Below are 17,816 nucleotides of genomic sequence, written 5' to 3'. Positions count from 1 at the left end.
TTTAATGATGTTTATATTTCCTGCCTGAAATTCCAAAATAAATACTGACAAGTGGTTGCAACTGTGCCTTTCTTCAATGATGTGGGAAATGGGGAGCCCCCTCTGCTCCTGTTGGCATTACATTGACATTTCCCGAGAATTAAGGGATAAAATCAGTCATTCATCAGTTGGTGGGAGGGAGAAGGTGAGGAGAGGGTTTGGGGGGGGTCGGGGGTCAGTGTAGAATTGTTGAAATTCAGCTCAATGACCTCCAGGGAGTGACCTGCCCAACCTTCCTCTCCTCTCATATGCCTTTTTAGAGAAGCTTGCACACAGCCCCTCTCCCTTTAGCTTCTCTGTTTTCCATATGCATGGAAAACTTCTTGGGACTTAACTCTAGAAGAGGAGGGCAGTTAACCTGTATGCTTACTTTCCTGCAACCCTTTTGTGTCAGAGGAAGAGACCCTTAAAGTCATCCCTTGGAAGTCACATAAATTTATAATCCTGAGCTCTCTGACCTCCAGAGCCTAGAAGGACCTTTTTCCTTATTGCTTTTCAAAAGGTTTTGAACTTTCTTATAAAAGGGTTGCATTTTGCAAGAGGCAACATGGCATAGTGGCTAGAGAGCTAGCCTTGGAATCAGAAAGACTCTGATGCATCCTGGCTGTGCTGCACTGGGCAAGTCACTTAGAACTCTCAGGAAGGAACCTAGGGAGAAGGTGCTGATGTGCATTGGTAGAGAAAGTAGCTTCCTGGGAGCTTTCTGTGCTAATGAAATAGACAAAGGTCTCTTGCAGAAATAAATAAATAAACAAACAAACAAACAAACCAACCCAAACCACACAGAACGGTTTCTGTCTCTTCGGTCCTATTGGGGCGTATTCTCAGAATCATACTTTCCCTTGTCTGTCGACCTCCAAGTCATGAATCAGACTGCATCTGCTGAAAGCAGCATTCACCCTTCACTGCTTCCAGAGCCCAACTTTACATGATTCTTTGCTGAGACCTACATGTCTCATCTGTTTGAACTGAGTGGAACTCTAAGAGTTTTGTTAGGTTGCCGAGACCCTTTTTACCTTCCATGAAGAGGCCATTCACATAGGCACCTTCCCTCGGAGGGGCAGTCATGTCGTCCTTGGCTTTCTTGGTCACTTCCACAGCAAGGCACATCTTATCCAGGGGCCACTCATTCTTCCTGGCCATGGATTGCATGATGGCTGTGAGGAAGGACTGGGGATTAAAGAAGCCAGCCAACCATACTGTCGTGGGCAGGGAAAAATCCGTTGTCCAAGACTCAAGTTCCTGGAAGGAAACATGAAAGGAGACTTGTAAATAACCAGCCCTCGGCCTCTGGCCTCACTAAGCAGAGGGTATTTTAGAATGCTTCCTTCGTTTGCCCTCCAGCCAGAGAGCTGAGAGGGCTTTACAAATAGCAATCAATGAAGCTCTGCTGCCTTCCTATGTATGACGTAGGTTTACTGTTTGGCTCCATTTTAAATGAGGGAACGGGAAGAGAAGGGTCAAGAAGGGACTTACTTAAAATTGGAGCCTAATTGGGTTAGATGTTCCATCTCAAGGCGCTCAAGTCATCCTGCTTGGTGCAGCAGGGGACTCAACCCTGCACACACTTCACTCTGTCTACCCTTGATCACATTGGGAATATCTCACGATATTCATGTTGGCAGAAACTGCTCTCCCTTCATACTTGTTTATATTATTTTTTAAAGAGGAAATGCTTCCATTGTTACAGGAAGCCTTGAGGGTTGTGGCCAGGCCCTTCCTGCCATGTAATGACAAAGGGCTAAGATAACTGTGGTATTGGAGACTTTGGAGGGAAACTGTTTCCCTCCTCAAGCCCTCTCCTCCTAGCAGGCCCTGGGAGTTAGAGCAGACTTATCTCTGCCATTAGAGATCCTTCATTCTAGGCCAAGCAGAAAAGCTGGAGAAGAAGAAACTACTCACCCTGATCCGAAGAATCAGGTCAGCATACCAAGCTGCCAGACCCATCATGGAGGGGTAAGCCCGAGCTACCCATGCTTCGGGCACGTTGTCATAAAATAGTGAATTGGAAAGTTCTTCCATGTCCGTTGTTATGGTTAATTCCCCCTAAGGAATCCAGGTAGAGAGAGGCTGATATCAGCCATTTTCCCCAGTTCTCATCATCATGTGTATTGTGAATGTGACAGATGGCTGACCTGTCATTTCACTTGACTGAAGGTGAGTGTGTCCTTACTTTGCTGTGGCAACTGAGCCACATACATCTTAGTATGAAGACTGGTGTGAGCCTAGTAAGTGCCTAAATACTATATGTACATGTTCCGTTTCAGAAGTGGAAGGAAGGGGAATAAGCATTTATATAGCTCTTAAAATGCTACTATGCCACTATGTGCCAGGTGCTGCACTTTTTACGTTTTTTACAAATACTGTCTCATTTGGTCCTCCCAACGCCCCTGCAAGGTAGGTGAGTTTATTATCCTTCTCTTACAGTTGAGAAAACCAAGGCAAACAGATTTATGTGACTCGTCCAGGGGTCATGTAGCTAATAAATTGGAACTGAGGTCTTCCTGACTCTAGGACCAATGCCCTAGCCACTGTACCATCAGCTGCCTCTAATGATTGCACTTATGGTAAAAGGGGAACCCTGGACTGCCTAGAAAATCAGTGACCTGCTGTCTACAGATTATGGTGGGCTTCTAAGTTCCCTGACTATTCACTTGATCCAGTTCCATAGTATTTAAGACAGGTCCATGTAGAGAGCAATATGTTAGGGAGTGATGTGAGGGAACGAGATAGTAATTAGTGGGCCTGAAATAAAGCTGTATCTTTTAGGGACTTGGGGATTTCATTTGTTTGTTTGGCAGGACAGTGAGTCATGCCTGCCGTGGGGGGTCTTTTCCCTAAGCCACATCTTCACTTCCACTTCATATTTTTTCACCTTTAATCCCAGATTCAGCTCCTTCAGCGAACGGCGCATTTCATTAGTCAGGATGTTCATTCTCTCACATTCTTGAAAGGCGACTACCACATAGGGTGTCTTTTCAGCTGCCTTTGACATGATCTCTGCCATGTTAAATGTCTCCGGGAGCTTCTCAAGGATCTCATCCAGTACAGATTTGACCTGCAAAGCCCCAACATGTCCCCATTACTGGTAGCTTGTCTCTAGGCCAGAGAGTCTTTGGTTTGTGTTATTTAATTATAGTTGTGAAAGTAAAAAAATAAAAATAAAAAATATTTCATGTCTTCCTATGTATAAGGTCAGCATTCTTGACCGAAATATCTATGACTCAGGGCCCCTGAAGGAAAGACAAGGACAGGCCCAACCTGGGTGCTGCCAGAAGATGGTTGGTCCTTTGGGGTTCAGCTAAAGCAGGATGATATTCTCCATGCCTTTTGTAATCTTTAGGGTTTAGGAGGTTTCAGCAGAACTCATGAAGAGGCATTTGCATGAGTTTTTTGTCTTTTAAAAAATTTATCTCAGTCCCAATTCCTAATGATCAAGGATCTCTAGATGTTGGTAATGTTTCCTCATTTATATAGCATGAAGTGAGAGACCAAGAAGGAGGAGTTCTATAACAACCAGCTTTTGGGCTCTTTGTGATTTGAGGACCAAGGAGTCAAAAGTTTCTTATTTGTCCTTTACTTCAATCTGTCTGAAATATTTAATTAAAAATTTCTTGCCTTTTCCTCCCGAGACACTCCCGTCCCTCCTCCTGTGTCAGACTCTTTGGGCTGCATTTCCAGAACTGTTCGGAATAGCTTCTCAGAGGTGACCGTCAGGAAACCAATTTCTGCATTGGGGTGCAGACCATACAAGTAGGGACTTTCAGGCGGCAAGTTTTCATCTATGTATTCATGGTAACCCTGGAAAAAAAAAAGAGGATAATAGAATTTAAGAAAGGGATGCATCCAAAAACAGGAAGATGCTGAGAGACTGATGCAAGCTAGACAATGTGTCCCTCATATTAATAAACAGTTTTTGTATGTGATCTTCTCAAACCCCAATTCCAGCCTCTTCACCAATCCCAAATCCCCATACCATTTATGGTTGTTCCCACTTCCTCCCCTGCTACAAGTAGGTAATTTCCATTCCCTCTTACTGTAGGATGCATTTCAAATCTTAGGTTATTTTAGTTGCCTTGGTTCTTTGCTCAATTATTGATATTCCATTTATATTGAAAGGCTCTTATCAGAGAACCCACCAGGGTGGCATTAACTTTTTCTGCTACCATATTGCTTATGTTTGTTAGCCATCCTTGAGGAACTTGGCTACTCACTTTGTAATCTAAGTTGGGAGGGATCAAAAATCCAGGGGCCAAAAACAACTCTCCTTCCAGCATTTCTGTTTGAATGTATTCTTCCAGGTATGTCCGACAAAGCCGGCGGTCCCAGTCATCTGTGATGTGGCCTCCATACATAATTTCCCCGAAAAGGTAGCGTAGATCATCCCATGGCACCTTAGGAGAGGCACAGAGAGGTCAGGAGAAGAATGTTCACTTTTTCCCTATATATTTAATTTTCTTTGTAATTGGTAGTTAGACGCTTAATTGATGCGTATTAATTGCAACACCTCTGTTCTTCTTATGACTCTTCACTTTCTCTTTAAACGAAATTGTCATTGTTTTTCCTCTTTCTTGTCTATTTTACCAGCATCTAGAGTAGTTGCTTGCTTGCTTTCCTTATTTCCCCAAATTAGAAATTTTGGGGGGTACATACAGTCTTATTTTCCCATTGAACTCAGGGTTGCTATTTTCTATATATCATCCCAATTCTGTACATAGCTGAAATCCTTAAGCAATGAAGGGTTCCTAAATGTTGGCCTTATGAGATATGGAAGATTTGTCTATCTTTCCTGATTACTATTTTTTCCCCAGTGCATCTCAGCTCCAAAGGGTAAGTACAATGCCAGGAATTAGTTGAGTGAGAAAGTATGACTGAGTGCTTTACTAGCAAAAACAGTCAGCCCCTGTGGGGAGCCTAGGAATTTATTTTTATAGGATAACAGATTTAAAGCTGTCCTTAGAGGGAACACTTTCCCATTTTAAAGATGAGGAAACTGAGGCACAAAAAGTGAATTGATTTACTCACACTGGGCCAGTGATACAGTACTCTCCTCTCTTCCCCCCCAAACCATACGTGAGGGATCCCTATGATCTGCTTGACTTAGAAAAATCACAATATGAACATCATCTATGTTCTGTTGTATTTCCCAATTACATTTTAATTTGGCTGACAGTGCAACTCAGGGCCAAATGTTTGCTATATCTGCTCTAGGTTACACAGAGCAGAGCTGGAATTAAATACAATTCCCCCCAACTAAATCAAGGGCTTATTTCACTACATGATTTTTCCTGAGTAGATTGCAAGCTCTTTTGAGGAGAGGGACCTTGTCTATCTACTCTAGTACCCAGCTCATATAAGGTAATTAATAAGTGTTTGTTAAGTTTATTTTGTTTAATATCCTGAGGAGATGGATAGTGAAGGAGCAGAGAAAGCACCAGGTTGGGTATGTGGTCAATCAGTTGCGAATTTGGGTGTCAGGAGAGGCCAGTGCTAGGTTTGTGCTCTGTCATCGGAGCCAGTACCTGAATGTCATGCATCCAGTATCCTCAAGTTATGATCAAAGCCCACACCAGAAGGGAAGTGAGCTGGTGAAGGATTAAGCAATGAACATAGGTATAAAAATGATAAAGTAGGAAAGGGAAAAAGTGATTTTTAGTGTGGGTTTTGATGTACATTGATCTGTCTAGGGCCTGTTTCCTTTAGTTTTCTGGGTCACTTTTACCTGATTTTGATACCTTTTTTTTTGGAGGGTAGGAGATTGAGGAAGTTGAAAGTAGAGAGGTTAAAGCTCGTAAGCTGCTTTAATTAAAAAAAAAAAAACTTCCTGCTTAAAATGTATTCCTTTCTAATTCCTAAAGAGAAAACTGCCAAACAGGTTAAAAATCTCTTCTTCTAACTAAAAGATGATTCTAAGTTTTTGGTAATTTTTAGAAATTCCACCTAGAATCTTGTATGTGAAAAAGACCCATCCTTTCTGTGGAAGTTTTTTCCAGGGTCCTCACAGTACCATGCTTTTTTAGAACAGAGAGATGAACATTCTGTATCAGACACTAGCTGTGTGACCCTAGATAAGTCACTTAACCATTGTCTGCCTCAATTTCCTCATGTGTAAAATGGAGATAATAATAATTATAGTATCTACTACCTTCCAGGGTTGTTGTAGGGATAAAATGAGAGATTTGTAAACCTTAAATTGCTATATGAATGCTAGTTATTATTATTATAGCTCATTTCTGCCCATTAAAATTCCTCATGGATAGGCTACTTTAACAAAAAGAGAAAGAAAACAAGACTTCTGATTTTTGGCTGTTTTTTTGTGAGGGTGTTACTGTGAAATTTCTTTTCCCTGGTAATGTAAATGTGAGTAAATTATATTAGAACTTTATGGAGATCTATAGCCAACTCTAGACTGGGTTAAAGAAATGATTAAAATTCAGAGATCCATTCTTACACATCATCAGTGATTTATCTATCCAGTAGACTGATTTTTAGTAGCTGCTTACAAATCAGATGTTCCTGCTTCAACCTCCTCTCCCTGCCCTTGCACACCCCCTAGTGGAGCCCTTCACCACATGTGGCCTGATATTTCCACCACCTGCCCTTATTTCAAAGAAAATAAATGAGAGTAAGCAGGTGCTGAATCGGGGGTGGCATTTCTTGGGAGGTACTTTTCCATTCCAGATGGAGCATTAGATTTAAAATCTTAGCCTTGAGACCCGCTCCGTGATGGTGTGAGATTCTAAAGTGCAAATTTGTGCGAGCGTAAAGGCCTGACTTTCCTTGAAACACTGTAGCTCTTAACAAGCATTGCCCTGCAATATAACTCCAACCACCAGGGGTGCTTTGGGGTTGGTCTTGAGCCTCAAGGCTGAATTTCTCCGCAGTCAATGATCTCTTTACAAACGTCACTAGGAGCTATCACCTTGGTTTCTCTTCTCAATACTCTCTAGCTGTCTCGGACAAGGATTTTGATTTTTCTGCTTTTAAATGGAAGGGGACAGAATGATTTCAACAACTTCGGTCATTTGTTGTCTGCTTTGGCGTTTATAAAAATGCTCATATGGGGGCCAGCTAGGTGTCGCAGTGGATAGAGCACCGGCCCGGGATTCAGAAGGACCTCAGTTCAAATCCAGACACATAACACTTACTAGCAGTGTGACCCTGGACAAGTCACTTAACCCCATTGCCTAACCCCCCAAAAAAATGCTCATATGGAGGGTTGTGCTTTTGTGCTAGGGGAGAAATGAAGATGAATAGGATGATCCTTGCCCTCATGGAATTTAGAATCTAGTAAGGTGTGTGACAAAGCCAACTGATGTATGTTAAATGAATTTTAAAAGGTGCAAACCAAGTACAGGGTGGGGGAAATAATTTTTGATTGGGAATCATGATAAGCTTTATGGAGGCTGTGAAATTTGAGCATGGCTTTAAAGGATAGGTAAGAATCAGTGGAAGGTAGAAGGAGGTGAGAGAGCCTGCAGGAGTAGAAACCAGCATGAGAACGTATGGAGAATGGCACACCTGGAGGAAAGTACTGAGAATTATAACTGGAAAGATGATACCAAGCTGCAGAATCTTAAATCTAGGCTAAGGAATTTAAATTTTTGGCAATGGGGAACAACTCAAGGATCTGAGCAGAGGAGGAACATGGCTACATCTAGGCATAACGATAACTCTGACACAAAGGATGGTTTTGAAGATACCAGAAAATGAGAGCAATTACAACCTGATAGGTAGCATTAACTAATGCAGGCAGGTGGAAATTTGTTGTTGAATTGTTTCACTTGTGTCTGACTCTTCATGAACCCATTTGGAGTTTTCTTGGCAAAGCTACTGGAGGGGTTTGCTATTTCCTTCAGTTCATTTTACAGATGAGGAAACTGAGGCAAACAGGGTTAAGTGACTTGCCCAAGGTCACACAGCTAGTGTTTTAGGCCACATTTGAGCTTAGTAAGATAAGTCTTCCTGACTCCAGGCCTGGCACTCTATCTGCTGCACCACCTAGCTGCCCTGTATTAATTAGAGTAGTGGAAATGGAAAGAAAGTGATGAGTAGAATTTTTTTTTTCTTATTAGGACACAGACTTACTGCAGAAAATCCCTTCAGCCAGGTACACCTGGTGAATATCTCCTTCACAATCATGGTGTATCCTAGGGTAAAGATTAGGATTGCCATGTGGCCTGGTGTCTTCAGGAAAGGGCAGGAGCATTTTCAGGAACCTAGGGTCACACTTGTGCCTTCTGCTTTAAGCTGCCCTGTGTAGCTGCATTCCTGACACAGGACAGGGCTTGCCCTGATGTGATGATGTTAACAAAAAGCTGACATGAGGAGGGAGAGAGAACAGGCATACAGATAACCCACAACCTCAGGAAGAGAAAATTGATTTTGTTATTATCACTGCGTGTGAGTTGCTCTTCTCAGGCAAGCCTTTCTTTACCTTGGGGTTTGCTTCCAGGTAATTATAAAGAACACTGATAGAGATGGTTAGGTCTCCATTGTTGAAAGGGTATACCCTATTCCAACCTTGAGCTCCAAATTTACGCCTCTCAGCCACCACAGCGTGGAAATAACAGAGGGCAAACAGTATGCATTTAAATTCAGTTTCCTTGGTGCACATTTCCAATGTATCCTAAGAAAGAAAAAGATAGGTTAAAAAATGCCAGATACCAAGTTTTCATTCTATAGATTTGTCTAAACCACCCTTCTATAATAAAATTTCAACAAGGAGAAAGAATAAAGGAGGTAGAATTTTGCTCCAGAAGGGCACCAGTTTTTCTGTTAGTAGAATCTTGGCTTTTACTTTACTAAGAAACTGAATGATTTGCTAATTGCCAGGCAAACCTCAGTAATCTGTCTAATTGAAGGTGAAAGATGAGATGACCAGTTTGAAGCAGTCAGTGAAAAGAGTGAAATAAAGACTTAAAAGGAAGGTACAGCTTTATTATTTTCAAGTACATAGAATAACAAAACTCCAAGCAGTGATCAAGCTAAGAACCCCTTAATGTACCTACCTCCCAAGGTTGCTGTGAGGTTCAAATGGGTTAACACTATATAGATACTGGTTATTATTATTATTGTTGTTGTTGTCATTGCTAATGAGTATAGAAGGTTCATTTATATTTATCATTATTGAGCAATTTTTGCATATAAACAATATGCCCTAGTGCTTTAAAAAGTTTGTCAAAATGAATCTAACATTTTATTAGTATAATAATTGTGTTTTTGCCTTTCTTTGTATTTCCAATATGAACACAGTGCCTGGCGCTTAATGAATGCTTGTTGCCTGACTGTAATAAAACAGACCATGTGTTTGCTTAGCTGGATCTTTAAAAAAAACTTTTTCTTTTTTGGACTCTGCAAAGCTTAGACTTAAACCCAGACCAGGACAAGCCGTACTCTTCCCTGCTCCTCCCCTCCCCCCACCCCTCATTGAAAAAGCCAGAAGACTTGGGTCTAGTTCTGGCTCAGTCATTGGCTCACACTGTGGTCCTTGGGCAACTCATGGATTCGTTTTGTGTTTCAGTTTTCTTCTGTTGAGAATGATGGAGATGGACTACATCATCTCTGAGGCCTATTCCATCTCTGACTTTCTGTGATTCTCATTTAATACCAGCCAGTGTAGTCTGAACCATTAAGGTTCTACTGAGTTATCATTATTAAGTGAGTTGGATCCTTGGCTACTGGAACAAACATGAATATTGCTGGAAACTGATAGGTTCAGTCTTGTGTTTCCGAGGGGCAGAGTGAATGCTAAAGTGCTCTTGAGTTGGATTTCTGCATAGGAAAGCGAGAAGGGAACGGAAGCATCTTTGTACCTCAATTACCCTCCAGCCTCCTTCCTTTTGAACATGAAAATAGAGCTGGGGTCTCTAAGTTTTGGTTCCAGGGAAGTGAGGGTGACCAGTTCTCCTCAACCTCTAGCCCTTCTTTCCCAAAGCTCAGCTTCCTGCCTGAAAACTCCAGGAAATAAAGCTAAGAAAGCAAGAGAGAAAATGGCCAAATGGAAGAGGAGGGGCTTGGACAGGAAATAAATATCACTTGCCAGCTCCAAACAGAAGGTTATAGGAAAACTAATGGGGGGGGGGGGGGAAGATTACAACAGTTCACAGAAGGCAAAGGTTTTTTTAACCCATGAAACACAGAACAATTTAATTCTGTATAATAAGAGACACCTGAAGACTACATTTGCCACTCTATCCACTCCTTTTTTTGCTTCTGGGCCTCTGAGACACACCAAAGAGCAACTCCAGTATGAGAAGTCACAAACTGTTTATAGATAATAGACAACTCTGCATTTGGGTGACTTTGCAGAAGTTTATGAAGCAGACAGTCCTGGCTGTTGGCATAGGTCTGTTTTTACAAAAAAAAGATCACATAACATGGTTAAGGGGTGAAGAAGCCTAGGAGCAAACATTGTAGGCAGTGGGGAAATGAGAGATTGGTGAGCATCTGTAGCCATCTTTTTAGTTTCAAACCTTTATATCTCAGCCCTTGAAGTGATAATTAAAAATATTCAGTTCTTTAATCAAGAAGATAATTCATTCATAGGATTTAGAGTTGGAAAGAACTTAATTCTTTCTAAGCTCTAATTCAGTTGACTGAGTTCCTTGAGAGCAGGAACTGTCTTTTGCCTTTCTTTAAATCCCCAGTGCTTTGTACAGTGCCTGATGCATAGAAGGCATTTAATAAGTGTTTACTGACTCACTCATTGACCCCCCCCCCCCATTTTATAGAAGAAGGAATGGAAGCCCAGAGGCTCACCCAAAGTCATATAGGGAGCAAGATACAGCCCTAGAATTCAAATCCTGGAAATAGGATTAAAATTTTATAGATAGAAAGGCCAGAGGCCTAATTGAGCTACCCCTATACCCCTATCTTACTGATAAAGACACTGAGGCCCAGGGAGGTTAAGCAATTTGTCCAAGATTACATAGACACTAAGTGCCATATTTCAACTCAGGGTCTTCATTTGTCCAAGGGCACACAGGTATTAAGGGTTAGAGTTGGGATTTGAACCCAGAGCCCATGCTCCTTCCATTGTAGTGAGTTGTCTTCCTATTTATTCCACACATTTATCGAGTGCCTCCACTAAGGACTGTGGGGATCCAGAGAAAACAAACAAATAAATAAAATAAAAAAGAAGTATCTTATGACAAGTGGGACCATAAGCCCCATGAAAAAGTAAGTTACAGTGGGAGTTAAATGACAATGTAAGAGACATCAATATGTGATTAGTCGCTCAGTGAGTGGTCAAAAGAACAAATGCTATGAATTCTGAGGAAGGAGAAGCTAATGTGGGTTTGAATAGTCAGAGAAGTCTTTATGGAACAGGTAGTATTAGGCTGAGCCTTGAAGAAGGTTCATAGATGGAAATGAAGGGCATGCCATTCAAAGTGGGGTAACATCACAAAGGCACAGTCAGAAATGTGCTCAGTATCTTCAGGAGATAGACTAGTGTGGCTAGAACACGGAGATGATTTTGGAAGGGTAGGCTGGGGCCAAATCATGGAAGGCCTTGAATGCTAAGCTAAGTAATGTGGAATTTCTCTCCTAGGCAATACAAAGCTATTGAAAGTGTTTTGGCATGAGAGTGGTAACTTGATCAAATAAGTGTTAGAGAAAGGCTGGCAACAAGATTAGTCAAATGGTCTTAACTCTGACCCCAGATGGAGGTTCTCAGTAGAGTCTTATCATAGGATAGGAAGGGTTGAAAGGGGCCTTAGAAGCCTCCTACTCCAGTCCCCTTATCTTATAGCCCAAGACACATATTGTGAGATGTCTGACTTGGAGTCTGTGGCCTTGGAACAAAGTGAAGCAACTGGCTTTGTGGGACTCTTTGACTATCAGTCAATCAACAAATATTTATTAAATGCTCCAGAAGAATTTATACTTTATCCTAGAGGCAACAGACAGCCACCATAGTTCATTGAGTTAGGGAAGTGAAATGGCCTGATCTTTATTTTAGGAAAATCACTTTGGCAGCTGAGTGGATGATGGACTAGAGAGGCAGAAGACCAATTAGGAGGGCATTGCTAGAGTCCATGCTCAACTAGGGTGCTGGCTTTTGAAATAGGGAGAAGGGGATGAATGCTTGTGATGTTGCAGAGGTAGAATTAACAAGCATTGGCAAGTGAATGGATATGTAGGATAAGGAAGAACAAAGGTAAAACCCTGGAAAATGAAGACAGTGATGACTTTGTCGGAAACAGGGAAAGTCAGCCTCATTCCAATAACCAACTGAGCTGATCAGATCAATCCCAGCTAATGCCCACCATTAGGAGTCTCCCATCTTCAAATATGAATGAAGGATAATAAACATATATTATGTCTGTGTATACAGAGTATCCCAAAGGTCTCAGTGCAGTTTTAGCCTATTACAAGTTTTAAGCTACTTATGTTATTAAGTTAAGACATTAAATAGTTAAGCTACATAGTTTAACGATAAAATAGTTATGCTGTTAAAGCTTTAAAATGCACTAAGACTTTTGGGACAACCTATCTATGTGTATGAAAATTCAAAGTATAAAAATACACAACTGAGGGAGTCAGTTCCATTGCAAAATGTTTTGTTTTCCAAAACAATTCCCCTCAGGGTTGCCTGTTTAAATAACAAGCTCTCCTGTTGCATTAGAAGTGATCCACTTTTCTAAAATTCTCATTATACAAGCATTTCAGGCCCATGTCCATTTTGTGATGCTGGGCATGTGTTGTGCATATTTATACACAGACCTGTTTGTGTGTGTGTGTGTGTGTGTGTGTGTGTGTGAGAGAGAGAGAGAGAGAGAGAGAGAGAGAGAGAGAGAGAGAGAGAGATATTCAAGGCTGGTATGCTGGTGACTGGTGAAGGGCATTCAGGGACTTTACCCAAGTCTTAGAGACTGCATTTAGTGGCCTGGGATGGAAGAGAGAGAAGAGCCCTGCCAAAAGCCAGCCATACCTGTGTGAAGAGGTCCAGGGCTTTGTGCAGGTTGGCATGCATGCCAGTAGGAGGCTCATTTGTGATTTTTATGGCATTTTCCAGGAGGCCTTGTGGTATGATGTGAACTTCAGGGCAGGGGGCAGGTTCTGCACTCATGTACACTCGATAGTTATCATGGCTTCCTGTACTGTATTTCTCTACCTTCTTATCCAGAGTGCTCAGCCACCTGGCAACAAGATGGATGTTCTACAAGCAAAATCAGATAGATTGATTGATCTTCCTCATTCCTATTTATTTCCCCATTCCCTCTCAGTGCATCATATTTTCCATTTTGGGTTTTTTGGTTGTTTTTGTTTTTTTGCCAACTCCTATCCTAACTTTTTTTTTTTAAACTTTCAAGCTCTTGGATCAGTGGATCCAGACTAATTTAATAAACATGGTTATCTAAAATCCTTCATATGAGAGGGGCTGCCTTATTGGAGAGGCCAAGGTTCCCATTAAGTACCTGCAGAATGACCCAATGCCCTTCCTCAGATGCCACATCCAGAGCATGCTCAGCCACCACCTCTTGTCCCTGCCCCAGGGACACATTATGGATTTTCCCATTGTCAATGGTAAATCCCAACTTTTTTCCTGAGGGAAAGAAAAACAGGAAAACCACAGGGCTGGAAAAATTCCAGAGGTTGAGGGCATAGATATCAACAACAAAAAGGTTCCACAGATGTTATTGTTGGGAACTACTTACCTAATGCTTCCACATCTTTCAGGGGATCAACCCCTGGAGAAAGGATGAAGAAGATCGGGGTAGAAGGGCTGCTCTCCTCATAAGACTTGGAAAACTCAACACTCCGTCCTTCCACATACTTGGTCCCCATCTTCTCCTCCACAAAGTTTCTGAAGAATATGTTCATTAGACATGAAAAGAGAGGCCATAGAACGCTCTGACATCAACAGGGGAGTTGAGTAGGTTGTAACAGTGTGGACCAGTGGGCCAAACAGAGGTTAGAGGGCCCTTTGCTCAGTCGATTCTGAAGCAAGAGGACATTTGGCAGGGGGAAGGAGGGAGGTGTCTATTCTACAAGAGGGTTGAGGATTCTGAGAATTTGGTCTTGGTTTTATTTTGAAACGTACATAAATTCAGTTCTGTGGGATTACATGGGGGCAAACTTGTAAACATGTAAGTTGAAATGATGTTAAGCCTCAGGGCACCTCTGTACCAAATGACCCTATGGAACTGTGTGTCTATCCAAATATGACAGACTTAATTTAGCATCACTGCAGCCAAGTCTTTAATTAATTTAGGTGGATCATAGGTTTATGAATAATCCAGACTGAAAAAAACAATTGTTCTTCAATTTCTAGTAGTAACATAATGCTCATTTTAGGGATACAAAGTCCCTTATATACTTGATCTCTTCAGACACATCTGCTCTAACAGGGCAGAGAGAGGTGCCAGTCCTGGTGATCAGCCTTGATAAAAGGCATGGTGAGGGAAGAAGCTAACTCTCAGTTCTCTGACAGGAGGCAAATAATAATAGCTCACATTTATACAGTGTTTTAAAGTTTGCAAAGCAACATATATATATATATATTTACACATATATACACATTTATGCAGTATACACAAACAATGCACATATGTATAGATATACATGCATCTACATAATATGCACATGTGTGCATGGGTAAATACATATGTATACTCATGTATATATGTTTATACTTATAAAATCTCATTTTATCCTCACAACAAAGTAGGTGGTATTGTTATCCTAATCTTACGTAACAGGAAACTGAGGCTGAGAGATTAAATGACTTGTCCATGGTCTCAGAGAAATAAGTGCCTGAAATGAGATTGAGCCCAATGACAAAAAGAAAGGCCCCGTAAGCACTAAAATATCCTTAGTAGCTTTTTTTTTCTTTTGCAATAGTAAAGAACTGCAATAAAGTAGATGCCCATCAGTTGGAATGTATGGGAATACTATTGCATTGTAAAGAAATGATGAACATGACAAATACAGATAAGCATTGAAAGACTTTTATGAACTGATGCAAGGTGAAGTAAGCAGAGTCAGGAAATGACTACAACAATATGAACAGAAAAAACAAGGACAACATAATTGAAACAATGCTGCAAAATGCTAGATTTAAGATGAGATGATACGAGTTCAAATCCTAGCTCTGCTGTTTACTACCAATGCAACTTCAACTCTCTGACCCTCACTTTCCTCATTTTTTTTTTTTTTGAGGCAGTGGCATTAAGTGACTTGCCCATAGTCACACAGCTAAATTTGAACCCAGGTCCTCCTGACTCCAGGACCAGTGTTCTATCCACTGAGCCACCTCTTCATCTTTTAAATGAGGGTTTGGGCTGCTTGACTTCTGAGGTCCCTTCAAGTTCTAAATCCCGTGATGTTACTCATTCATAGGAGCCCCTTGTAAGCTTCCCACTTCTTTCTCTTTGTTTCACTTAGGGAATTTGCTGGGCTGTGACAATACTTGCATTTCTACTCCTTTGGGGAAATGACTTGCGGGCATAACCTTTTCTGTTATTCGTTATTTATTTTTACGCTATTTCCCCTCATTTTGGTAGGGAGGTTCAAAAACTTTTTTTTTAAACTATGGGATTAAATATACAACCAGTATGCTAATGTCTGTTACATTAAGAGGTTGAGGTAGAAGAATACACCAGGACCTTACACCAGAAATAAATTCCAAAAAGTCTACCGGCCCCAGGGTTTGAGGGGAGAAAATATTTAGGTGAAGGCAGAACTGCAACCTGTGCTGGTGGCAGATCAACTGGTTGTGGCTATATTCATCCTTCAGTGTGTGGGAGTGGCCAGGTAAGGTCCTGTCTAGGGAGCTTGAAGTGACCTCAGCCGCCATAATCAACTAGTTCTTTGCATTCCCCTATTTTTTTTTTTTCTGTGTGGCCTTCTTGGCTACTAACTGAGAATGGCAGGTAGGAGTTCATGTGACATGTCAGTGTTCTCTCATTTGTCTGTGAGTTTATAGTTGGATCCTGTGATGCTCTGGACCCCAGACTGAATACAATGAGCATTGAGATGAGACAATGCTGACAACAATGAGTATATAATCTTAAGAGGCCTTTTGGCCAAAATCTCTACTAACACATTCAATTTAGGGTGACCAGAATCACCCTTATGGGTTCAGGGAGGTGGTGTGGTTTACAGAGCACTGGATCTGGAGTCAGGAAGACTCCAGAGTTCAGTTCTGCTTACAACTCTTACTAGCAGTGTGACTCTGGACAAGTCACTTCCTCATCTATAAAATGAAGATAATAGCACCTACCTTCAGGGTGGGAGTGGAGGAGTGATTGTTGTGAGGATCTACACGTGTAGATCATTTTGCAAACCTTTAAGTGCTGTAGAAATGCAAGGCCTTTCCCTGATGGCATTTTCAATTTAAGAAAACGACCTCTAAGTTACATAAAATCAAATGAGATGATCCCAGAGTAGGAGGGCTTCCAAAATTTACTCAAGTCTCTTTCTCTAGCCTCTAGGCAGAACAGAACCTAAACCAGTCTTGCAAACAGTCACTTGCCCACTTGCCTCAAGTAATTAACAATTCTTTTCAAATGTTCTCAATCACATGTAAACTGCACAATAGCCAATCTGACCAAATGAGATATGTATGTAAAGCACTTTTCAGAATTTAAAGCACTGTATACATGCTATATATGTTATATATATATTATATATAATATATATAATTATTATTTATCTGACCTAAGTCAAACATATTTAGAAAGGTAAATATGCTTCCTTTAATACTGCATATTCCCCAGCCTTAGAGCATTGATTTGAGAGTAATCTCTTGTATTGGATTTTCCACACAACCACTTCTTTCTATTAGTATGAATTTCAAAAGAATTACCTATAATTTATTTTCTTTGGATAATTGTGTTCTTCTTGGCTGGAGGATGGAGTGGTACAACAATCCTCACTATCACTATGATGATCCTTGACATTCTTCTAACGTCATACTTTTCACAAAAGCTTTCACAAAATTCAGCGTATTTAATTCTTAAAACAGATTTATAGCACTAATAGGAAACTGCTATGTAGGATCTCCATAGTAATAAGCTCCTTGAGGGCAGGGTCTGATCTTGTATCCCCAGAGATTAGCACAATGCCTTGCACAAAGTGGGCATTTAATAAATGTGGCTAACACAATTTAGAACTGGAAGGGACCATAAGAGATCATCTGTCCCAAGCCCCTTATCCAGACAGATCAAGTGACCTGCCCTTGGTGAAGACCATACAGGCAATTAAGTAGCCGAATGGGGATTTGTGCTAGGGTCCAGGCCAATTTTCAGTGTGAGTGTTTGGCTTGATTTCTTGTTTTGTTGATTGTCTCGATCTAAGAAAGTAATGGCAAAAATGTCAATAATATAGATGAAGCTTAAAGGTGGATACAATGCCCTCAGACCAGGTGTTAATAATTTACCAGCATACCCTGGGCCCTATGGCTCTGGAGCCCTTTTCTGGAACTGTTTCCTGCAAACCCCATTGCTGCCACCAACAAGGTCTAGTCAAGCCCTTCCTATTTGCTTGCCAAACCTAGCTTGTCCAACTTTGACTCTTACCTAGTTATGTTACACCACTCACTAGCTGTTCTCTCTAATCTCACACATCACCTGCCAACTGGGGGTCAATATTTTCTTATCATGTTATGTCCCTCAAATGCTACTAAATGAAATATTTCAGGAAGAGAAAAATTCATCCACTTTTAAGGAAACTCCCTGAAATAGTCAGGTGGCCACTTGGCTTCTCAGATTCTGTTCATCCTCTTTCCAGAAACCAAGTAAACATTCTACTTTAGGACCTGGACTAAC

The 17,816-nt window shown here is 41.1% G+C and overlaps 2 protein-coding genes across 6 annotated transcripts in view; one reads left to right on the top strand and one right to left on the bottom strand.

Annotated features, from left to right (window-relative positions):
- Window positions 1-17,816, bottom strand: part of DNAH17 (dynein axonemal heavy chain 17) — a 220,544-nt gene that overhangs the window by 3,050 nt on the left and 199,678 nt on the right. Inside the window, exons 71-79 of the mRNA XM_027850181.1 lie at window positions 13,704-13,852; window positions 13,464-13,591; window positions 12,977-13,204; window positions 8,477-8,668; window positions 4,254-4,433; window positions 3,658-3,840; window positions 2,915-3,097; window positions 1,942-2,085; window positions 1,056-1,281 (exon numbers count right to left, since the gene is read on the bottom strand). Of these exons, the coding sequence (XP_027705982.1) occupies window positions 1,056-1,281; window positions 1,942-2,085; window positions 2,915-3,097; window positions 3,658-3,840; window positions 4,254-4,433; window positions 8,477-8,668; window positions 12,977-13,204; window positions 13,464-13,591; window positions 13,704-13,852 (1,613 nt within the window). The remainder of the gene's footprint in view (window positions 1-1,055; window positions 1,282-1,941; window positions 2,086-2,914; window positions 3,098-3,657; window positions 3,841-4,253; window positions 4,434-8,476; window positions 8,669-12,976; window positions 13,205-13,463; window positions 13,592-13,703; window positions 13,853-17,816) is intronic.
- Window positions 1-17,816, top strand: part of PGS1 (phosphatidylglycerophosphate synthase 1) — a 135,982-nt gene that overhangs the window by 48,382 nt on the left and 69,784 nt on the right. The gene's annotated exons all lie outside the window — the stretch shown is intronic.

This window comes from Vombatus ursinus, unplaced genomic scaffold, assembly GCF_900497805.2.
Source record: "Vombatus ursinus unplaced genomic scaffold, bare-nosed wombat genome assembly UNPS02008996.1, whole genome shotgun sequence".
Taxonomy (NCBI): Eukaryota; Metazoa; Chordata; class Mammalia; order Diprotodontia; family Vombatidae; genus Vombatus; species Vombatus ursinus.
The sequence above is the reverse complement of the archived record's forward strand: the minus strand, read 5'-3'. Positions and strand labels throughout refer to the sequence as shown.